The 24,458-nt window shown below is 42.4% G+C and overlaps 1 protein-coding gene across 2 annotated transcripts in view; it reads left to right on the top strand.

Moving 5' to 3' along the window:
- The first annotated feature begins 714 nt into the window (after positions 1 to 714).
- The window catches only part of KCNIP4 (potassium voltage-gated channel interacting protein 4), an 889,621-nt gene continuing 865,877 nt past the window's right edge, over positions 715 to 24,458 (top strand). The window contains exon 1 of one of the 2 annotated variants that reach the window (XM_040965949.1): positions 715 to 932. In XM_040965949.1, coding sequence (XP_040821883.1) covers positions 872 to 932 — 61 coding nt within the window. In that variant the 5' untranslated portion in view covers positions 715 to 871. The remainder of the gene's footprint in view (positions 933 to 24,458) is intronic. The other variant, XM_040965954.1, reaches the window with a different exon arrangement.

The raw sequence follows: 24,458 nt of genomic DNA, 5'->3' as shown, positions 1-24,458 counted from the left end.
CAAGACATCCACCAATACGCGCTTCGAGGCCTCCAGGAGCAAAGCCAGTCCTGCGGTGGACGCCGTCTGAGAAAGGTAAGATGTCAACTGGCGTCTCGAAACATTTCTCACCACCAAGCCAAGTCCCATGACTGGCTCCAGCTTCAGTAGGGAACTTTCCTGTGAGGGAGTTCTTGGCGTGGAGCCCGGTTTGGGAGAAGGACGTCTCCTTGCACTTCTCTTCTGGTGTCCTTCGAACTCAGCCTAACTTTGTGTGCCTCTTGAACCTCCGCCATCCTTGCAGCTCCTTCTCTGCCTTTCCAGGCCTTCCTCAGTCAAACAGGGCATCCTTCCGATACTCCCCACCCCACTCCCCCAGCGCCCCAACAAGGGCTCCCAAAGGCTCCAGATCAGCAGCAACTTTGGCGAGGCGCTGAACCCAGTCGGAAGTCCCTCTCGGGTTTTCCTGAGCCCCATCTGCTCTGACGCGCGCCAGAAATTGGGCTTTCCCCGCACCACTACCTCCACCGCACACAGGATTCCTCGGCAGCAGGTGGCAGGGGCGGCACGCGAGTGGGCTAGGGGGTAGGGGAGGGCGCGGGAGTCTGGCACACGTGCGCGCCGCCCCGCGCGCCCCTGCCCCGCGCAGCCCGCGCCTCGCCCGCGCCCCGCGCGCCCCCGACGCCCGAGCGCCGCGCAGGGCCCCTGGCGCCCCCCGCCGGCCTCCGCCGGCACCTGCAGCCTGCTCGGTGCGCCCGGTCCACCGCCAGCGCCGAGGCTCTCGCTCGCAGCATCGCGGACGCCCGGGGCCGAGCGGCGGTGCGCTCCCAGTGCCAGACCCATACACAGACTCCCCGGGGCCAGTTGACTGCCGCACCTTGCGTCTCCCAAGATGAATGTGAGGCGGGTGGAAAGCATCTCTGCTCAGCTGGAGGAGGCGAGCTCCACAGGCGGTAGGATGCCGTGAGCATGCGAGTGGGCGCCTGCTTCCGCCCCCTTCCCTGGTAGGCTGAGACGGGGCTGCCCCTGGCTTGGCTGGGGACGCTTGTTGGCTTCGCTGCATGAGACAGTCACCCCCAGCAGGACCCAGAAGGGAAGGTGGGAGCGACGGGAATGAGGTGCCAAGACAAGGGGGTGCATGCAAGATCCAGGGAGGGGAAGAAAAGCTGTTTGAAGTATGTTTGAAACTCGCCGGAGGCACGGTCCCCAGCAATCCTGTGCATACTTTGCCTTCTCTGATAATTTCCCGAGGTTGTTTATGCACCTGGCGATGCCTTCAGACCACACACCTCCTTCCTCTAACACCTGGGACTACATGAGCCGAAACAGTGCTGATCCATTCCCTCCACTTTTCCCTTACACTCCCGAGCATCATCGCTTCTGCCTTTAAAACTGCTTTCCTCCTCGGGATAACGTACACGGAGTCTGGCCCGAGTCTGGTTCTTCCGCAGGAACCTGTATCCTGGTTTATTGCTGGCGTCAGTTTAGTGTTTTCAGCTGAAGTGGTCCTCAGGAGCAGTTGGGGATAATTTATATGCGTGTAGCTTTGGAAAGGGGCTGGGCACTGTGGAAGGAGCTGGGCTTTCAGAGAAATGTGCGTTCTGCGAAAGCACAGAAAGGAGATGTTCCCTGAGTTGAGTGGGACCCAGAACGAAACAGGTGACGATGTCCTGTCGCAAAGAGTCTTGGGTTGCTTTGATTTGATTTTTGGTGGCTTTGATGTACACAGTTTTATAGAGGAGCCATAAATAGGACAAAGGCTGTCAGCAACAGGAGAGAGGTAAAGAACTGGATATTTTTCAGATAATGGGAGGGGGCGTCACACCTGGCAGCGCAGCTGGGGTCTTCAGGAAAAAGACCTCAGGCTTGAGGACTTTATAAAGTAAAAAGGAAAGCTTTCCCTGTATGGTACTGTGGGATACAACTTTGCTCCAACCTAGTTCCTATGTCACAGGCTTGTGGACATGATCGATGAAGATTTTCCTTGTTCCTTATTCACAGATAGACAGCAGTCTCATCCGAGTGTGAACTTTTAAAAGGAAAAGTCTTGGTCCTTGGTAGGCTGGACACGGGGACGTGGCCATCATCTTCAGAGTCCTGAATCTGACCCTTGTGGATGTTTAGGTCTGGCTTTGTTCAGGGGACTGGCTGCTCACTCCAGAGTGAGTCTTAGGAGGGGCTACTTATCATCTTGCAAAGTTTGGCTGCTTCCAGAACTCCATTTGAAGCGTAGGAGGTTGGAGAGTTGCTGCATCATGAATTGAATTGGTAAGAAATTCTTCATGAGAACTGAGTAGAGCCAGGTATGCTAGCAGAACTTCACAGTGAGGGCAGGCTGCAGGTGCAGTCCTGAGCACTGGCCCGCCATGTGCAGTTGCCTGGTGGTGGCAGCTTGTTGGCTATGACTTGTCCTCAGTTGACCAGCTGGGAATTGAATGAGCAGGTCCAGTCTATTCACGGTGCTATGGGTTGCTGTAATTTCTGCAAATGAGAAGCAAGGATGAAATTACATCTGGGCAATAGAGTATATTCAAAATCATCACAATAAAAAGCTCTCGGCGCCACCTCCAGAATCTGCCCAAGTTCCTTGTTTAGAGGATGGAAAGATGTAGAGATTTACATCCCGGTTAAGGCCAAAGGGGAAGAGTTTTGTGATCAGAAGTGATTCAACACTTGTTTCTTGATTTGTCATCATGAATTTAGCCCTCATTATCAGATAACCCCAACTGTGTTTTTCTTTATTCTCATTATCTTGATTTTATTGCTGTTGTTTCAAAGTTAGAGTAATTCCCCACATATGTAGTCTGTATGATTTTCAAACGTGTACTTTATTTGTGCTGAGATGTAGGATGGCCTTGGCTAATCCTGGGTAATAAAGGACAGTTACTACTTCTGAAGGCTTGCGTTTTATTTTCACTTCATGATTTAAAGCAGTAGCCCTTGGCATCTCATTTGCTGCGAAGTTGGTCAGCTGCTTGCATAGCTTCTACACCACTGTGTTTCTCTTTGAATATGTATCGCTGAAGTGGGGGTTTGAGATGATTTGATCGGAACTTACAAGCGGGTTAATGAGAGGAGCCAGCTGAAAGAATTGTATAGAGAGAACAAGAACTAGAGAGAAGCAGTTTAAGGAGTTGTCTAGAGAAATCACTATGAAAAATAGTTTGGGCAGAAGAGAACACACCTACATGAAACAAAGTAGAGGGGGCAGTTGGAAATCATAGCAGTAGTGCTGAGCTGCACTGCAAGATCTTTCTAGCCGCATAGCTGCAAAAGTTCATTTGTTGCTTTTGTCTCAGTAAGTAAAAGCGCTTGATGGAGTAGTGATGGGTACCATGCCTCAGTCGCTGAAGTTAACCACTGATACAAAGTGTAGAAATGCGTGAACTGTAAACAGGTACACGAGTTTCTTATCAAATAATGCCTTCCATCACCATTGCTCTAAAATGTAAGGCTGTTGGGACTGTCACTTTTATTTCACTGTTTATTCTCATGGTTTTGCTCTCTTTCTATAAATCAAATATAATGTATCAGTGGATATTGGGAGAGGATAGTTCAACTATTTGTAGGTTCTCTTTGCCCTGACCTTAATTCAAAGTTATTTGGTGTTGTTAATTTGTGGCATCTTACTTGGGGATGCCAGGTATTAGGTAATCTAAATGTGAAGAAAATGTACATTTCAGTAGTAAAATGTTTTAATTTTGATTCATAATATATGGCTATATGGTGATTTTAAGCTCTGTATTTAGTAAGAACACAAATCAATAATTCTGCAAGGGAAATACTGAAAAAATCCATTCTCTTCATATTTTATTTCTGTAAAGTGAACAAATGCCCTGTGTTGTGTAAGACGGAGGAGCATGGTGATAACGCCGTCCTCTCTTCTGCTACGTTTCCCACCAAGCCTCCTACTCACTTAAATTCATAGTGCTACATTTTATTTTCACTTTGTAATCAGACTTAACACTCCGTTAGGTAAAAATATCAAAACTTAGCAAATGGAAAATAAAAGGGAAAAACTTACTCCTCAAAAGTATAGAAGGAGGCAGAAAAGAATGATCAAATCCCCAAATTCCATCTTGCTCATATAGATTACATTTTTGGTAGGCTATGTGTTTGTTACTACAGATCAGGGAAAACATGTAATAGTTGTCTTTTCATTGCAAGAGACACTGTCCTATATTATTTATGTCCCACAAATCAAAGGCATTTCTAAACGAATGAAATGAGAATGTCTTGACATTGAGAATTCCTCTCCCCACTGCCTATGTCTCCTCATCGTGCTTTTTTTCAGACTAGTGTCTGTATGCTGTATTTCATTAAATAAGACTAAAGGTCCTTTGGAAATTAGTCGTGCAATATAAAATATGTATGTAAGCGTTTTACAGAATTGTAGACCATGAACTGGTTGACTTTTTTTGGAATTGATATTTTCTAGCTTTAGCTATTATCTGGAGGGGACATTTAAACTAGGGCTTAGGAGACATCTGCTCTATCAGAGTTGAGGTTTCATAGCTGCCTCGAGCTCTGAACTCCAGCTTGGTGTTAAGTCAAACTCTGGGAAGCAGTGAGATGCCTCAAGGAATTGGATCTCCCCACCCTGTGTGAGATCTGAGTGGAATCCCTTAGGTTGATTTTTGCCCTAGATCCTAGATCTAGCCACTGCGGGCAGTTGGGGAATGGATCAGTAGATGAAGCAGCCTTCTGTCATGTCTCCACCTCTCAAAGTAAATATAACCCTTCTTATCTTTTTGTGCCCCCTTTTCTGTCTCTTTTATAGGACACGTGTGATGGCATTGCTTTACACTATTTCATAGTGGAATGTGCTTGTTGATTTGATTTCCTCCCTCACTAGTGACTATTTCAAGCAGATTGAAGCGTGTGTGTGTGAGAGAGAGAGAATGTTTAAAAGGTTTCTACCTTTCCTTAAAAATTTTCAAATTTATACAGCTGCACCCTTTATTATTGGCTTACCCCTGGGGATTGCACTTCCCATTTACATTTCAATACTATCATTTGGGGCAGGATCTTAATGGCTTGTATGCGGTTAAGCTCCCCCTGGAGTCCCTGTAGCAAGTTTCCCAACATTACTTAGAAAGGAGAGCTGAATTGGAGTTCCTTTGTGTCATGGCCCACACTTTACCTCCATATCCAGCATGGAGTCTGATGTTTGACATGTACTATTTACTCAACAATCAATATTATATCCTAACTCTTTATTCTACTTTTGTTTCCTTCAGATGACCTTTCCATTCTCCCTTTCTTTTCACCCTTTTCTGTGTTTTTCTAGCATTTGCCCATTTTTGTACAACTTTCATGACATGCTGTTTTGACAATCCTCCTCTGGAGTCTTTCCTTTGGCTTTGGCCCTTCTCTGAATGAGCAGGTCCTGTGAGTTTGATGCCTTTCCCATCCCTCTTCATGTTCTCCTGTCCTGTTTGCCACACCAATTAGCAAATTTTATCAGAACATTAGCAATCAGAAAATACATGTTCCCTCTTCCAGAGACAATTATCCAAATTCTGCAAAAAGGCGGCATCACTGTAAGGCCACTCAGTTAAAACAAATTTCTTCTCTACAGGGCTTACAACCGCTACATTGAATCAATCCTCAAGTCTTGTTTTCTGACTGTTCTGTCAGTATTTTTCTTCAGTTCTCATAGCTAACAACCACTATTCTGTTCTTAGTATCATTTATTTAGCCTGTGGTGCCCACATCTTATTTGCTAGAATTGCCTTACCCCACTCAGAATTGACTATATTTATTAACACTTGACTTGTATTTTTCTCTTGTACAGTATCTTCTAATATCTTCCATTACTTCTACACGAAGAATGAAAACAAAATATCATTTGCTAAGCTTGGTGTTTAAGGCTGCCACATCTTGGTGAGGGGCTATCATCCCCAGTCTTCCCTAACTCTAGATAAACTGAGCTGTTGGCTAGTCCCTAAACATGCACATGTTTCACCCACTGCCTAGAATTAAGTTGTTACACTAACATTGCAGAGTGACAGTTTGCATATCCATTCATTCCCATCTCAAGCGCAGTTTGTTTCTTACGTAAGCCTACTGGTTCCTTTTGCCTGTGTCCCAAAGAATTGCTCCCCAAATTGATATATGTTGGCTTTCTTTAGAAAAATTTGTACAACAAAGCAAATCAGTCATGCATGTTTGTTTTGTTTGAAGTTGTTGGAACCCCTTGGTGGCTAGCACTATGCATGTTACTCCTGTCTGTTTTCCAGTAAGTAATTGCACGTCACTTCATAAAAATAGTGGATGTTTAAAACATACCAGTTGAGCTTGAATCATATTGCCTTTTGATAGGCTCATCAAGATTTCAAATTACTACGCATATTTGATTGTTTGCCAGGCTGTCTGCTGTAAATGGCATTCCTTTTGGTTCCTTTTCTATTCAGTAGGCCAAGTCTACAGTAATGGGGCACCAAGGTAGTAATTTTGTGACCTAGTCATGTTCTTGTGCGTATAATGTTTAAGAGCTTAATGGGTGTTGGAATTCATGGCATATGTTTAGACCAAAAGAAATCGTCATCTGTGACTATTGTAATCCTTTCAGGGCAGTCGCTTCTAAAATCAGTAGTTCAAAGGGCTCCCAGTTCAAAGTGATTATCCACTATCTTGGTTCTGGCCCATTCTCAAAAGGGGCAATACTCAAACAAAACAGTGGCAATCGTAGCTGAGTAGTCTTGCAGAAATACGGATAATTGCCTGTGTTACTCTAGATTCAGGTTACTCAGAGTGACCCTTTCCAGAATTTCCGTAAATATCTATACTTTCATGTCTATCATCATTATCTGTATGCTAATCGGGTGACAAATCTGTTAACTAGGGCAGTGTCCATGGAAAACAAACAACGAAAAACTTAAATCATTCAGGATGCCCACATCTATTTCTGTAGCGCACTTTGAAGAGTCACATCAGAGCATAATGAGAACTGGACTGTGTTGGAAAGGGAGAACGGGGGCAGGGCACACTGTGTCCGTAGTGTGGATGAATGGCCGTCTCACTGCAATGGGTTGTCCATTCAAGCACCTTTTGGATGCATTACTGACCTTTCAAAAATTCCTCTCTCATGAATGTGTCTCCCTAGTTATTTAGGCAAAAAAAAGAAGTAGTCAAAACATTTCATAGTTCTGACTTTCACAGGTTCTAAACTTTTACTATGATGGTGATCTGAAATTTGGATTGGGTTAGGGAAGTGTCCTCTATGTTCTTCAGACAGATCTGGTCATACTTGGTGAAGAAAAAGTTTTGTTCATATATTTTGGTTGGGGGGTCTTCGTTAAAAACCCTTGGGAGTAAAAATACTGTCATCGCCAGATGTGAACACGTAGTGTGTTGTAGGATCATTTGAGTAAAACGGCTTGTTAAGGTACGACATTATTATAGCTAAAATCAAATTTGACTGTTAGAGATATCTGAAGTCTACTGACCAGCTGAACTTGATATTTCACCTCTCTTTTTTTGTGGTACTTTCTGCACTCACATTACGCTTGGAAAGGGGTCCCCCAAGAATGCCGCCAATATGGTTCCTTTCATTCCCTCCGTTCACAAGACATAACTTACAAGTATCTTAGTGAATCTTGGTAGTAGTGGGTGAATATAGCACATGTAATTAGCAAACTGTTCTACATCGCAGAATGGATGTTCTGCCAGTGGGTTTATGTTGGGTTTTAATTTTCTGTACTTTAAAAATTTTTCAAGGTGTATTTTATAATAAACTGAGAGTATAACATAAGAAGCTACTGAAACATGTTTTAAATACTCCCCTTTATCTCAGTGCTTTCAAATAAATAGTAAAAAGATCCTAGTCCATTGCTTTTAAGTTATGTCTTTTACGTGACAAACACTAGGAAGAGATTTGAATGACTACGAGTCTTATGTTATAGTGGAGAAATATTATTGAACTTTAGCCCTGTCCATTGCACTAAGAAACTGATCCTGAGGCCTCATATCAGCAGATAATTCAAATATCACAATGCAGAAATAACAGACTTTTGCAAAATAGCCCTGTAAGATACTGTGCTAAGAATGCAATGGATCTGGAGAATTAACTTATAAAAGTGAGAACATGTGCAGCAAACATTTAATGTAATACTGCTGTTCCTCTTTTCATCAGTACTGTGGTTGCAACCCTGTTTATCCATAGCTTATGTGATCTTGTAAGAATGAAAAGGATTGGGCCCGGCGCGGTGGCGCAAGTGGTTAAAGGTCCTCGCCTTGCACGCCCGGGATCCCATATGGGCGCCGGTTCTAATCCCGGCAGCCCCGCTTCCCTTCCAGCTCCCTGCCTGTGGCCTGGGAAAGCAGTTGAGGACGGCCCAAAGCTTTGGGAACCTGCACCCGCGTGGGAGACCCGGAAGAGGCTCCTGGCTTCGGACTGGCATAGTATCGGCCCGTTGCGCTCACTTGGGGAGTGAATCATCGGACGGAAGATCTTCCTCTCTGTCTCTCCTCTCTGTATATCCGCCTTTCCAATGAAAAAATAATAAAAAATAAATCTTTAAAAAAAAAAAAAAGAATGAAAAGGATTGAACTAATTTTATACAGAAGTTACTTGGAATTGGGATATCTGAGGCATACAGTCTGCCTTCTGAGAGCTTACTGTTTAAGAGATGGTTCTCAGGGCTGAAATTGGTTCTCAGGGCTGAAATTGCAGCAGGTGCTTAAAGCTGCTATTTTTTTAAGATTTATGTGTTTATTATTGCAAAGTCAGGTATACATAGAAAAGGAGAGACAGAGGAAGATCTTCCATCTGATAATTACATCCCCAAGTGACCACAATGGCCAGAGCTGAACCAATCTGAAGCCAGGAGCTAGGAGTTCTTCTGTATCTCCCACATGGGTGCAGGGTCCCAAGGCCTTGGGCCATCCTCAACTGTTTTCCCAGGCCACAAGCAGGAAGCTGGATGGGAAGTGGGGCTGCCAGGATTAGAACCAGCACCAACATGGGATTGTGGAGATTCAAAGTGAGGGATTTAGCCGCTACGTCACAATGCTGGGCCCAAGCTGCTGCCTTTTATGGATACAAGTTCATGTCCTGGCTGCTCCATTTCCAGTTCAGTTCCCTACTAATGATCTGGGAAAGCAGAGGAAGATGCTTCTTGTCCCTACCTCTCCCATGGGAGACAACAATGAAAAGCTTTGCCAGAGCCATTGTGACACAAATGAGAGGTTGGACGAGATTTCTCAGGATTTTCTTCTATTTCTGTAACTCTGACCTTCAAAATAAGTATTTTGATATTTTGCAAGATGATATATATATACATAGGCAAAGCAACACAGAGAATGAAATTTTGCATTTGATCATTCATTCAAATGTCGGTAATAGCCAGGGCTGGGCCAGGCCAAACTTGGGAGACAGGAGCTTCATTGGTGTATCCTATGTGGATGGTTGTACTTAAGTATCTGAGCCATTATCTGCTATCAGTTATCCTGTAGGAAATCCTGACTGTGGTTAAGGAGATAGAAATAACTGTAAAAAAACAAGACTATACAAAACATTGACAGCACCAAGAATAAAATGCTTTAGGAGAAGATACAACTCGCCTCATGCGTGCTGGGTGGAGTCAAAGCCCCCATGAAGAGGTGGGTCTGGGGGCGAGAGTGAACTGCAGAGAGTTGGCCAATGGGATGAGGAGTAGTTTAGGCAGAGAGCTACAATGCTAAAGTTTGGCTGAGAGTATGTGGTGGTAAAATCAAGAATCTGGAGTTGTGTGTTTCAGTAAAAGTGTGGGAAAGAAGAAAGCAGTGAGATTGAGAGCTAGGAAGAAGAGGGTCAGGGCATGAGGGTTTGGGGGAATTGGTATTAAATTTTAATTAAGAACAGAGCATGATCACATTTTTACACTGCACAAAGAAGTGCAGAGATGGAGTAAATGATAATGTGATGAAACAGCCACCTAGGAGTCTTCTGTGGCAGTAATTGTGGGTAGAGCATTCTGAGAGACATGACAAAGCATTGACCTTGTGGTGGAGGAGTGGAAAGTACAGACATAAATAGTCCAATAGACAGGTCATCAAGGGAACTGAAAAGGCAGATTCTCATATGGAATATAGAATTGACATTTGATTCTATAGACAGTGTAGAGCCTTTAGAATTTCATAGAATGGCATAAAATTATGCATTGATTTTTGCATGGCTTTGTAGAATGCATCAACAAGAGGCTGTTGCATTAGTCTAGGCAAAAAGAACCAGACATTTAAAGGCAGTGGGAAGGGAAGGTGGTTCCGGAGATGGATGTTGAGGTTGGTCTCTGGAGTTACTCATGGTCCTGTCATGAAAATTAAGGAATATAAGAGAAAGAGCAAGTTCTAAAGGAAAGCTAATGTGATCATTTTTGGAAATGGTGATTGTTTAGGTCCTGCAAAATCCTCCAGATCAAACTGTGCCAAAAGCATGGAAGTGTGGGGTTGATTCATTTTAGAGATGCATGCATTGAATGAGCATCCTGTATTATAGTATTATTGAGAAAGAGGAAGAGAGACAAGACAGTTTTCTCTTGAAGCTGACCATAAAAAATCCAGGGGACTGGATTTGGCGATTAGTTGCACAGACATCATAGTAGCTGAAGTTGTGAGTCGAGGTAAAGTAGAGTAGGAACCGTGAAGAGTGAGAATGGAAGATGGGTATGAAATCAGAAATGTGTTACAGCTGGAGAAGAAATGAAAGAGGTGAGTGTTAGTGGATGTCTGTGACTGGCATGTCAGTTAAGAGTAAGAATTTTAAGAAACTGATCTGTACTTTAATCCTTAGCCATCTTCCTGGATGATTTGACTCTACAGTCAGAACTACGGCTCCCTTAATGTGTGGTCGGCTACTGTGAAGCCTTGAAGCATTTGGCTCTCTGTTCCTTAGTTCCTCTTTGTGTACTTTGACCATTGTTATCCCTTAAACTTCGTTGGCTCCTCTTCTTTGGGAATCTCTGAATTTGTTAATTGATTTTTAAGATTTATTTTTATTGGAAAGGCGGATATACAGAGAGGAGAGACAGAGGAAGATCTTCCATCTGATGATTCACTCCCCAGGTGAGCGCAACAGCCCATGCTATGCCGATCAGAAGCCAGGCGCTTCTTCCAGGCCTCCCATGCGGGTGCAGGGTCCCAAAGCTTTGGGCCGTCCTTGACTGCTCTCCCAGGCCACAGGCAGGGTGCTGGAAGGGAAGTGGGGTCGCCGGGATTAGAACCGGCGCCCATATGGGATCCTGGGTGTGCAAGGCGAGGACCTTAACCACTGTGCTATTGCGCCGGGCCCTGAGTTTGTTACTTCTTTCATGACTTCATTTATTAACAATCTGGTATGTTTGTCTACTCAGTGTTGCTTTCCTTTAGAGCCTTTAAATCTCTAAAATATAAAGATATTTGCATCTGTATACACTATTTGAATTATACATTGTATCAAATTATACATACTAACATCTACATTAGTCTATGATAAATACATTTACATAGTTGCTTTTGTACATCATTTATTTACCATCTTCCTAAGATGTATTCACATGTATATTGAATAGTTCATCAATAATAATACATTGCGCTTGATTTCCCTTGAAGATAAACATAATTCAGCCTGATGTCTGATGCATAGAGTCTCATAGATGTAAAGCTGATATTATTTCTTGTAATGATATAGCCTAAAAAATCTTCTTTCTCTTTGAGGGGCGCAGGTCATGGAGTGGTAAGACTGAAACATGTTGTAGGAGTTGGCTAGGAAAGGCTTGAGTTAAGAGGAAGTATCTTTTGCTTTCTGAAGAAGGACTGGCTGTTTACTGCAACGGGGCAGGAAGTCACTTCCTGGTTACCTGAGCATGACTGCAGGGAGGAGCTCAGCCTTGAATGACCAGCAGGTTTGGTGAGGTCATGAAGAAGCCCTTAGTGAGGGCTGTACCCATGAATTTGCAGAGATAGCCGGATGGCTAGATTAGATGGTGATCTGTTGAAACTGAGGCAGAAGACTACTGAAACTTAGAAAAGGTAGATTTCATGGAGTGGCCAAGTACTCAGGATTTCTGAAATTGATAGTATAAAAAGCAAAATGATTTAGAGTTCTCTGTTTTGGTATAAAGAAAACATTAAAGATGAGTAATTCTTTTGGCAAGAGGACATTTGATAAGCCATCAACTTTGCTAGTTTTTTGGTTATGAAGACCAAAATACTCTTCTGAAAAAGTGTTTGTGGCCAACTAAATCCTGGGCATTTTGGGTGACTTTGTAACTGAATATGCAAGGAGAAGCAGAGGTCACAGCTTTGCTCCTAAATAGGCTCAGTCTCTTGGGTGAGAAAATAGAGGCCTTGATGTAGGGTAAAGGGCAGATATTATCCAGAAGACGGAACAAGCAAAGGTGGAGTCTGTGTCTGTGTATTGGTTTCAGCTGGGTTCAGTCATATTTGGAGAGCTAGAGAGACGGCCAGATACATATGATTTTCCCTTTACATGATATGTAAAGTAATATTCAAAATTATTAGCCATGTTTCCTGAAGCTACACAGCTCGTGAGTGAAAGACCGTGCATGGTAACAGAAACAATATTAAGGCACTTCTGGTCCCACAATTGGCCATCCATGCTCATGTTCAGACAAGGTAGGGGAGTGAGAGTAGTGGGTGGTAGACTGAGGTGAGTTGGTGGTGATCTGGGAGAGATGGGCTAGCTTAGTACTTGTTCAGTTTGCTGGCACATGGAATTCAACAGAAAATGAGGATCTGATATGATTCAATGGCTAAATTCTCACATTGCAAATGCTGAGATCCCATATAGGCTGTTCCACTTTGCATTAGGCTCCCTGCTTATGGCCTGGTAAAATAGAGAATGGCCCAAAGCTTTGGGACCCCACAGCTGCACAAGGAGGCCCACAGGTAACTCCTGCCTTCAGATTGACTATTTCTGGCTGCTGTGGCCATTTGGAGTGAACCAGCAGATGACAAATCTCTCTAACTGTTAATAAATTTGATCTGCCTTTCCAGTAAAAATAAACCTTTAAAAGCTAGACAATGACTTCTCAGTTTCTGTGTCATATCTTGGGTTCAGATTCAACATCAGTGTCCAGTCAATTCTAATTATCTAACAAAGGAAGAGGGAACTGTGCTTCCCACCTTTGAACGTGGGAAGAATCCTTAATGTCCAAGGAGTTCGAATGGCAGTGAAATGACAGGTGGATTCTCCCTGAGCTTGAGCTGTTAGGGGCTAATGGAAAGAACAGTGTGGCATAGCCAGCATCTGTGTGAGGCCGGGGCAATGTGCATACTGAAAGTCCAGTGCACGGGTAAGTTCTAATGGAGGTAGCTCAGCCGGGGTAAAACCGATTTGTGTGATAATACAGCTGAATTTCCCAACAGCTCATTACAAAAAAAACTGATCATGGGCCTGGTGTGGCAGCCTAGTGGCTGAAGTTCTTACCTTGCATGTACCAGGATACCACATGAGAGGCAGTTCTTGTCTTGGCTGCTCCACTTCCCATCCAGCTCCTTGCTTGTGGCCTGGGAAAGCAGTAGAGGACCATCCAAAGCCTTGGGACTATGCATCCATGTGGGAGACCCAGAGGAGGATTCTGACTCCTGGCTTTGGATCGTTTTAGCTCCAGTTCACTTGTAGAATGAGCCAGTAGATGGAGGAACTTTCGCTCCTTTCTGTACTTCTGACTTGCCAATAAAAATAAACAAATCTTTAAAAAAAATTCAGACCTGCATTTGCAATAAAAATAAAACCTTAAAACTGACCACAAGCATTCTTTCAGAGGTGAACAACTGAATATAAAACCTTATTACATGTGAGATTCCAGCTAGCTTGTCTCTCCATAAGATATGAATCATGTTAATATGGTCCCTTAATGAGTTCAGCTAATTGTTTAGTATGTGCCAACACAGAGTAAAGAGATTTTGTAGTTCCAAGACCCCTGTGGGTACTCCAATATCTGTCGATCAATGGATAATGAAAGGCCTTTAATAACTAGTTTTTCAGCTATTTGGTAAGTCTCCTATTTCCTCTATCAATGCAGTGAGAAAGTACTTAAGACATTTAGGGTCAAACTTTCTCTCTTTGGATGTTAGGGTCTATTTCCCTTCACTTCACTCCAATTGAACACTTGATGTAGCACTAATTTTTATTCAAGAATTGTGTTGTATGAGTGAAGCAATATGAATAGATGCCTTCTCTGTCCTTACATGACTGGCGAGCAGTGAAGACCTTGACAAAGATATGGGGAGTAGGCTGCGAATTTCAGCACAGTGAGTACAGGATGCTATAGGAACATATGGGGGGGAAATATGTTTTAGAGATCAGAAAATAACTCCAAAAGGAAGTGGAAATGAAGTTGACACTTGAATTAGACAGGAACAAGAGTAGAGAATGTACTTGAAAATCTAAAGAAAGTTCAGGGAAAAAAATCTGACAAAAGAAAACACTGGAACAAGGTCCACATGGCTGGAAGTTTGGGTTTTGTTGTGGATTTGGTCTTTATTCTGTGGGCCATGTGAAGTGGTCAGGTATTAACTGGGGAAAAGACCATTAAATAGCCACATCGCACCATCTGGCTTGTTGGTGGAGAGTGGACACTGCCTTTGCACTCTTCCGCTGCTTAGCTTGGTGGACTCTGGGACCCTTCCTCATCCTATGTTGATGCGGTTTTGTTTTCATTTTTCTTTTCCTTTATGACTTTGAAAACTTTGCTATTTGAAACTCCTTGCTTATCTGGTGCCTGGGTCCACCATCTCCAAAGTGTTTTGATCACATAACCCTAACTGTAAAAAGCATTTAATTTATATATGTAAAAGTTTAAAAAAATGTTTTTATTATATTTTTGACAATCTTTACATAGTTAATTGGGGTAAAAAGGTTCAAGGGCTATAGGAAAGTGGGTAAGACTATTTCCATATTGTTTCCTTCATGTTTAAAGGGGGATATTAAGGGAGAAGGCCCACCCAGTTTCCCACCCTCTCCAGGTCCCGCATGTTAGGGCATGCTCTGAAGTTGTTGCTCAAGTGGTTTTGATAGTTCATCAGTTATGAATCGCTGCCAATCTTGCCACTCCAAGCACTATGAGGTCTTTGAAGAATCCGCTGATTGACATAGTCCATCGTAGTCTCTGTTTGCCCAATATTTCGCTGCCAACATAGAGCTGAGATGGTTGATTGACCTGTTCTGTCTTCTCTCTTTTCTTGGTTAGGGTTCTGAGTCCAGCATTTTGATTGGGGAAATCTCCAAAGAAACTTTGAGGTGTTCTCAAACCAGATTCCTGTATGTGCTAGCAGGTACAGGGCCTGGCTCAGTCCATCGCCCCGATCAGCTGGTGGTTGTGATCACTGGGTTGATCTGTTTTCAGCCCTGACTTCCACTGGAACCAATGGTGCTGCCCAGCACATTCTTGGCCCTCACATAAACAAGTGGGAGCTGCAGCCTAGTTGGAGTGACCCACAGTAACTCCCACCAGGCCCGCCCCCTACCCTGGTTTGCCAGTATGTGTAGCAGTAGTCCAGTCTGTCCCACACCCCATTCCACCCCAGCCGGCGTCCTGGTTCTTGTGCCCTCCTGTAGAAGTGGTAACCCAAGAGGGAGGAGCTCACTATTTCCCCCCTTCCCCCACTAGGCCTCTCCCACTCCCAGATTATGCACTCTCCAGTAGTTCTGTAGTCTGACTTGACAGAACTAGGCCCAGTGCCAGCTTCTGCCAGCTGATGCTGTGGCTAAGCCCAAACAACCCTCACCCACTCTATTTTATGCTTGCACCAGTAGGAATAATCAGCCCAGCCTTGCTTTTCCCTGATCTAGTCTACATGAGGCCCACAGGTGTGTAGCCCTGCTTAGTTTGTTCTGCCCCAATCCCAGCCCATGCTCTCCAGTGGGAATAGCAGTCCAGCAAAGGAACCCTCCCTTATTCCCCTGCCGGCTCTGTTCCCTGCCTTTCTGGTTCTCCCACGTGCTGGTTGGGTGCTGCGGTCACTTCTGGCACAGGCAACCTCACCTTGGCATTCCGTATTGTTCACTAGCTTTTGTTGTGACCGAACCCAGCTCGACCCACACCATTGTGGTGCCTGGATTTGCTAGTGGATGATGTGGACAGATTCAGCCTGGTCTTCCCCAGATCCATGCCAGATGTATGCCTGTGGGTAACTTTCAATGGCCTGTTCTGGGCTGTTTCCTATCCTGTTTCTTGCGTTTACCTGCCAGGTCTGTGTCCTGCCAGAGGAGTTGCCCAGGCTCCTCCATCAGAACCTCTCCCAGTGCCAGATTTTGCGCATACCAGTGGCTTCATGAGCCAGCCCTACTCAGTCCACCTCCTGTCCTAGCAGGAACAGTGGCTTTTCCTGACTGGCTTTCAACCCAAACTGGTCCTTGCTGTTGGATGTTTCAGCCCAGCCATGGCTCGTCCGTACCCACATATGGTTCACACATGGCTCAGTAGGGGTTGAGACCTTGCCTAGTCCATCCCACATCTATATGTATAAGTTTTATATGTGATTTCTTTAGACAACATTCATGTTTAGAAACATTTTCCCTTATATTCATGCTCTGTGGCTCCCACATCAGTCTCCGAAATATCTGAGTCGGTTTACTTCATCCTTGTTTCTGACCATGTAAGACATGCTCAGATAGCTAACTTGCCGTGTTTGAATCTTATCAGGCTAGCAAGAAGGTGATACCAGCAACTTCTTGGAGAGATTTCCACTTGTTCTTTATAAATATTATATTAGACTTTATAACCCAAAACAAAACCATGAGTGACCAAAAGATATCAGCATTATGTAATTTTTACAATAGGTCACTTTCATACATAATGTTTGTTTATAAACTGGTAAGAGTTATAGAGCCAATGCTACTTTGCAGTGTTGTTTACTGTTCATCCCTTAGTACTTCGGATCAGATGAAGCTGGCTTCATTCTAATTGAGAACTTCTCTGCATTGTTAGAACTTGGTTTGTCATTTTCTTTAATAAAAATCTTTCTGCCTTTGATTTTTCCCATTATTTGCCGCATGATGGGTATACCAATTTCAGAGAAACTTAAATCTCTAATACTAAAAGCTTATGTGAGACACACATGTGCTTGTATCTAACAAAGATAGGTTCAGGTTATCAGTATTAACGTGAACATTTTCTGACTGTACCAGAGAGAAGTCATCTGTTTTTTGAGTTGATGCAATGTGGGGTTGATGTCTGATTGTCTGATCATCTGCACTGTGAAGCCTTTCTTATGGAAAGATTCCTGCAGGCCTCCAGAATGGATAGTTCTCACCAAACAAGGCTCTGTTTTAGTTATTTAAAATTCATTTTATTGTAATTGTATGTCTTGCTCTTGGTACAAAGAAGTGGGAGACGGACTTTGGTTAGATATGAGCTATAGGATCAAGCAAAATGCACCAAGTAATACGTTACTCATGATGTAAACAAATATCTTTAAATCACAGTTCAGATTTAATTCATTCCACTTTTCTGAAATTTAAAGTATAAAATCTTCTGTTGATTGAATGTCCCATGAGTCTAAAGCAAGATGTACCATTAGTAGGCCTTTGAATACTTGAACAGAGTCGCTACAAACCCAACACATGCTTGCCAATGATTAGGAGATGCATGGATAAGTAATTCTGGGATCAGAATCATTTAGGAGCTAAAATAGAGGAAGGTGCAGAGTCTGAGCGCTCTGGTACAGGAATATTTCCCTGCCTAGGGAAGATAAGGTGGAACAACAGAGGAAATAGCACCTCAACTACTTTGAAAGTGTGTTGATATACTGAGTAAAGGAGAGAGAAAAGGATTTAGAGGTAATAAGACTAGCTTCTTTGAGTGATCATATTGGTATGAAAATTCAGGCTTCATTTAGTGAGTGGGGAGATGGTCCATGTAGCCTGAGCATTGTCAATGGAGAGGTTGTATCAATATCCAACAGTGAAAGAAGATGATGGGGGACTCCCTCAGACCCTTGCACTTATGGCTATGCAACAGCAACGGACATTCTCATCCTATCTGATATTGTTAAGCCAGGAAATGATGATTTTTGTATTTGGAGAAGAAAACTAGGACAACAATTCCATAGAAATACAGGAGACTGGTTGGAAAAGTCTACATGCTGGAATGGAAGATCAGAATTACCAATGTGATGGTCAGAGTTAGACTTGTTAGGTTTAATCAATATGGTGCAAGTATAACCAATAAGATATTAGGTGTCAGCATAAGAGGAGGACATGTAGCAGAAGCAAAAAAAAAAATCTACAAGTTTGGCTTTAATCTTTCCTAAGATCCTTGAGGATATAATTGCTTCTAGCATAAGTTGATGTTGAGATATTCTTGGAGAGGACAGGAGATAGTTAGCTGTCAAATCTCAGAAGGAACTAGAATTTGAGTTAGGGAATCATAGATTTCACACAGACATAAAAACTTAAGTAACTTGGGTGATTAACTGTTCATGCTGAGCCCTGTTTGAGAAGTTGGGACTAAAAATCAGCGGCTTTGTCAAGAAGGCATCAGCAGAGGAGGCAGAGATGGAATACAGAGAGAGGTAATAGGGACGGCAGCCAGAAGTAGTACTGTGAATGCCAAGAGAAGGGAGCTTTTCCAACACTTGGTCAATTATCTTAAGTGCTTTGCATGGTTGAGTCGAATGAGAACTGAGGGTTTGGCAACGAGGCACTTGAAGCCCCTTTTAAGTGAAGCAGAGCCAGATTGCTAAGAGCTTGGGTGTGAGAGAGGGAGGAAAAGAAGGACAAGACAGCTTTAAGAAACTGAGCATCGAAGGTGAAACACTTTTTAAAGAAAAAGCTGCTGATGGATTCATTTTGTCATACAGAAATTTGGCATGTTGGTTTGCACTGGCCTTGTTAGAAGAATGTCTGGGCAACAGAAAATCTTATTTTGTGATCCATTGTACCTGGCAGATGTCTTAGTGTATTTTGTACCACAATGAAATTAATCATGTCTTTTAAATACTTACAAAACAGGAAATTATGCAATGTAATAAACACCTGGGGACCCACTCTCCTAAATTACTGGTTAATGATTTTTTTTTGAGAATGTTTGCTTATACCCATTTTTGCCTAAAAATTTAACATGAACATTCATCGTTGCAATCTCTTTTCTCTCTGCTGCCATGAAACCGGTGTGAACCTTCCCAATGCATTTAATATTATTCTATCTGCACATGTTGACATGCAAGAAAGATGTGACTTGCTTCATGTGTGTTTTAAGGTTTATGTGAATGTTGTATTTTAGAACTTTTTGCACAATTCTTTTTTGGCGATTCAGATGCCTTGGGAGATCTAACGGTATTCTTAAGTAATGAACATTGTGTAATGTTTAACTGCTCTGCATGTCTCCTCTGAGAGATTGAGTTGTCCTGGTGTTGGAGCGATTTGTTGTTCATGTTTATATTTCCCGGGCCTGAACGTGAGTGGGCTAAATGAACAAGTTGGCAGGTGGACAGGTGGGACTTGGGAAGTAGGATGGAGCCGCAAGACTCCTTTCTGAGACGTCAGAGAGGAAGGTAGGGTTTGGAAGACTGCACACTTCACATTTTTCACAATCTGTGAAAAAGGAAGTTAACATAACTTTTTTTGGAAAGCAGGTTATGAATGGGATATTTTATGGATTTATAAACTTTAAGGAAATTATCAAAAATAATTCTGCAAGGGCTTACTCTATTTTGAGTTTGTGCATGATGAGAACTAGAAAACACAATCTCTTATGTTCATTTAGCACTGGGAGAAAATTCTAATTTTCTTTATTACATTTCTGCCTTAAATTTCTGTAATGTGCTGTATTAATGAGATTTTTCAGGGTGGGCATAATGAATTGGCCTGGTTTTGTAGCTTAGCCTAGTTTGCATGTTAATTATCCACCATGGTTTGTGTGCAAGACCACGTCTAGGTGCTGTAGGCCATGTGTAAGTGCTGTGTAGTCACTGAGTCATATCCAGGGGTGGCTCCAGAGGTAATTCTAAGGAATGACGTATTGCTAGCTCAAGTCAACTGTGTGTAAATATCACCTATCCAAACCAGAGGCATGCTCTTTAACTTCAAAGGGAAAGGTAAACTTCAACTCAAATGTATTGGATGCAAGCTCGGAACCAGGTGCACTTCAGGTAGTGAGTGATGAGGAAACAGACCCAAAAATGGCTCTTATTTTTGTTGTTTTCATTGTAGTTGGACCCTATGTATGACTTCTTGGAGAGGGATTAACGTTTATGTTGCTACCATAAATTACAGGATCTGGTGTAGAGTGTACATGTATAAATGCCTTATTTCCTTATAGAAATAAGAACTCTAAGAGTGATTAAGAAGCCTGGTTCTTGTTACACAGCAACTGCCAGACTACAAAAATGAAGTCCATATCCTTCTAACCCTGAAGCTTTTCTGCTCTTCATGGCTATCTTCCAAATTTGTATGTGACTGATGTGTGTATGCCCTCATATTAGTTGTAAGCTAATGTGGTAGCTAGTATTTTAGCCTGGCAAGTTAAGCTACTGCTTCCAATATTAGTATCCCCTGTTTGAATGCTAGTTCATGATCAGGTTGCTATGCTTCTGATCCATCCCCCTTTAATGTGCCTGAGAATGGAGCCAATATTGGCTCAAATTTTTGGTTCTATGCCACCCGTGTGGGAAACCTGGATGAAATTCCTGGATCTTTGCTTCAGCCTGACCATTGCAGCTGTTCATAGTGCAAAGCAGCAGATGGAAGATGCAATGTCTGTCTCTCCCCCTCTCTTCCCCTCTCTATTTTTCTCTTCTCTCTCTTCTCCCTTTAAAACTATAGGAATACAGATTGATTTATTCTCCCAGAAGCTGTCTTGTTCCTTGCAGAAGAGATAGTCGTTGAAGTTTGGACTGGATAAAGTGCCCTACTCATCCTTATGTCTGGTACACAGTGGCTTCTTAACAAATAGGGTGATCAAGAACGTCTTTAAAGTGTTGGACTCATCTTAATTTTTCATGCAACAAAGCCACCTTATTCACAACTGGATGAAACTTCGCTTTTCCAAGGAGTAGAGATGAAATTTATAGCAACATGAGGCAGAGGTGTTACTGAGACTACTGAGATTTGAACCCTGGTCTTAGCACCTACGGTCTTTGACTTCATTGCCTCAATTCCTAAATGGGTTAGCAATGGAGTTTTGTAATAGAACTATGGCAGATAATGCACATGTATCCTTTAAGGGGTGACAGTTAGCTGATAAGTATAAAATAACCTCCTTTCTAAAGATGGGCAAACTAAGGATCAGAGAAATGAAGTGATTTGCCCAAGATCCCTTATAGAAAAATGGGATTCCAATCTAATTATTCTTGTTTTGGCACCCCATTACAACTGATTCCTTGAACAAATGCCTTGAGCATGGATTATATACCAGATGTTACGCAGCCTGCCAGGGCGAAGTAGCAATTGAGACAATGCTTGTTTCCATTGAGACTTTAAGTAGAATAGGCTTCTGAATGTTTTTAAACAATTGTTTTCTTGAGTGTTACTGAGATCTTATGGTTGTTATTAGAAACTATATTGGACAAAGCTTAAACCTTCCTAGACTTTCCTAAGGAAATAATTCATACATGTGAAGAAAAGTGAGAATTAGACTGTAAAGTATGGGAGAAAAGGAATGCAACATACCGGGAATCCCACAGGTGATGGCCTGGAACTGCTATAAAAGGTTCTGTTTGTGGAGTTGAAATATATCCAGTGTGAACGGAATGGAGAGAATAAGGAGGCAAGGCATGAGTGATGATGCAACAGACATTTAAAAAGTACACTCCAGAGATCATTTGCCATATGGGAGAATCAGAACATTTGCTGGAGTAGAATGATCTGATTTAAAATTAAAAATTTGAAGAGAGTATGCAGGATTGGTAGGAAAGGAGAAAAATGAGGGGAGAGTGGGGTTAAAAAGCAGCCCGATGGCACTGAGGAAGCCGTTTGAAATCACGGCTGAACTCCATTTGCGCAGTCAACGTTAGCCCGTTCAACATGGATGGAAATGTTAGAATGCACAGATAGAAGTCCTGCTCAAAGACAATTTGGTTCAAGTATACAGATAGTTGTTAATAAATTGCCCTTGCTGTTTCAAAAAAAAAAAAAAACCCTGCAACTATGTAAATTCGATGAAATCTGTTTGCTAAGAAATGTTGCTGCAACTCAGAGATGATTATATTGAATACTATATGTGTGTCAGGTGTTGCTCTGAGTTTAGCTGGATCTGTATTCCACAGGTTCAGGCTGCAGTCATTGTTTAACCAATGACTGAATCTTACCTGTATTCCCACAGGCTTGAGTGTTGGGAGATGACATGCTGGGATTTGAGAACTGTTTTATGTATGTGTAGAGAGGAGAAATCAAAGAACAATTGTATGAGAAATTCAACATTTAGAGAGTTGAGATTTAATATACACATACCTTGAACAAATAGCCCCAAAGTGTACATCTAGCACCAATTAGTCAATAAAGTTAGTGGATGCTCTGGGTATTCACAGAAAGATGAGCTAACAGTGTGCTAGAATGACCAGGACTTGGCAGAATGAATAAGGGAAGTATTTCAAATAGGAAATAGATTGCACAAGTGGGATTCAGTAAGGCAGTCTGGGGGCTTGGAACGTTGGTTGAGCATTAGAACAATTTCTCTTGTATCAAAAGTCAGAAGGTGTTTGGAAACCGTGGGCCGTGTGCAGGAGGTGATGATGAAGAGGGTACGGTGGTGCCTGGAGAGATTACTGTAGCAGCTTTGACAGGGAAGGGACACTGGGAGAGGATCTGTTTCATTGTGTTTGTAAGTTTTTACCTTCTGTGATAAAAATTGAATTATGTGGGATTGACTCAAACCCAAGATGGTTGAAAATCATGAGCTTGAACTGAGTAAGATTTCACTTTTAGTATGTAGTAGTGTTGTGACATAAAGAAAGGAGGGAAAAAACCCCTCATACTACCATTGTAAGGTGGGGGAGGTATCATATGGAACTGAAAATGTAGCAAAAGTAACATTTTTTCTTCATTTTTAGTTAATAGAGCATAACTTTTGACACATTGGTACAAGACAAGGTAACCATCCTTCTGTAGCCAGCACTAATTGGATTTTTTCTCTTTGAGCCTTTTTGCACTAGGCAGCACTAGTAGACCTTAGTAGTGTGATACCAGTTTAAATGATTCTTTTTCATTTCCAAGCTTTGCTCTACCATCAGGTGGTGAGTCTGCAGTCTCATTTTTCTTTGTGTAGCAAAGATACTTGACTCAATAAATATTTCTTGATTGAATGAATGAAGAGTTGGCTCCAAAATGTATTTGTTGATTAATCTTAAAAACCATGAAATACATGAAAGTTCTTAGGCAGTGGAACTAATGGAACAGAAGGGATTGCTTCTCCAGAGCCTTTGTACCCAGGGAACGCATTTGACATTTCTGCAGACACTTGTTGGGCAACTTTGAAGTGTCTAGGACAGTCAGACAATGTGCCTGCTACCAAGAAGTGGCTTCTTCTTGAAGGAACATAGTAAGTAGGCAGTAACCTATTATGTAGCAATATTTGTCATAAAGAAAGGAACAGTGCTTGAAGATGAACAATGAGTTGGAGGCTTGTTGAGAAGAGGAGGCTTTCCTGAAGAGGTGACCTCTGAGTACAGGTTGGAGTTGTAAAGGAAAGCCTTACACAAAGTCAGAACATTGGTACAGATAGATGACAGTTTACATAAACATTCTAAAGCAACATTAGTGGCACTGTCCTCGAGTCACAGGAAACATGGGCATTCTGTGTAGAGGGAGTGACGCAGAAAGATTTGACATGAGTCACAGACAGGTGGGAACTAGATTTTGTAGGGAAGAGTTTTAGAGGCCACAAAGGTGTCCTAAACTCACATAGATTGAGTGTAAATGACAAGACACTATAGCAAGGATTCTATGCAGGGAAGCAATGAGAATATAATCTACCTTAAAGACCGCACTGCCCGATCTATGAGAAACGTCTGAGGAAGTAGATAGATGGGTTAGGCGCTTTCAGTGGTGGCTGAGGCAGGCAGCTAGTGGCTAGAATGGGTCTTCCAATAAAGAGAAGTAGATGCATTGAAGGATTATGCTGCATGTAGAGCAACCACACTAACTGATGAGTAGAGTGAAGAAAATGAGAGCAGAAACAAGTATAACTTCTTGGCATTTGGCTGGCCTACAGCATGGGTGAACATGGTAGTGCCTGACAGGGAGGAAATGAGAAGGAAGATTTTAAAGTAACTAAGACCAGACGTTCAGGCTTAGATGTGTTATGGTAAAGGTATCCTTGAGATACTGAGTGTAAATTTCAGATTAGCCATTGGGCATGTCTGTTAATAAACTCAAGGGCAGTGGTGAGGATAGACTATACAAATGTTCAACTTTTCTATCTTTACCTAGAGTTAGACCACATTGAAATTATTCATGGAAAGGTTATACATAGAAAACAAAAGAAGATGGGGCTTCTGTCTTGAGACTCCTTAACATTTAAAGGTAGAACAAGGGCATGAAAGAAGCCAGATTA

This window comes from Ochotona curzoniae, unplaced genomic scaffold, assembly GCF_017591425.1.
Source record: "Ochotona curzoniae isolate NIBS_2020 unplaced genomic scaffold, NIBS_Ocur_1.0 scaffold_4505, whole genome shotgun sequence".
NCBI classification, from domain to species: domain Eukaryota; kingdom Metazoa; phylum Chordata; class Mammalia; order Lagomorpha; family Ochotonidae; genus Ochotona; species Ochotona curzoniae.
The sequence above is the reverse complement of the archived record's forward strand: the minus strand, read 5'-3'. Positions and strand labels throughout refer to the sequence as shown.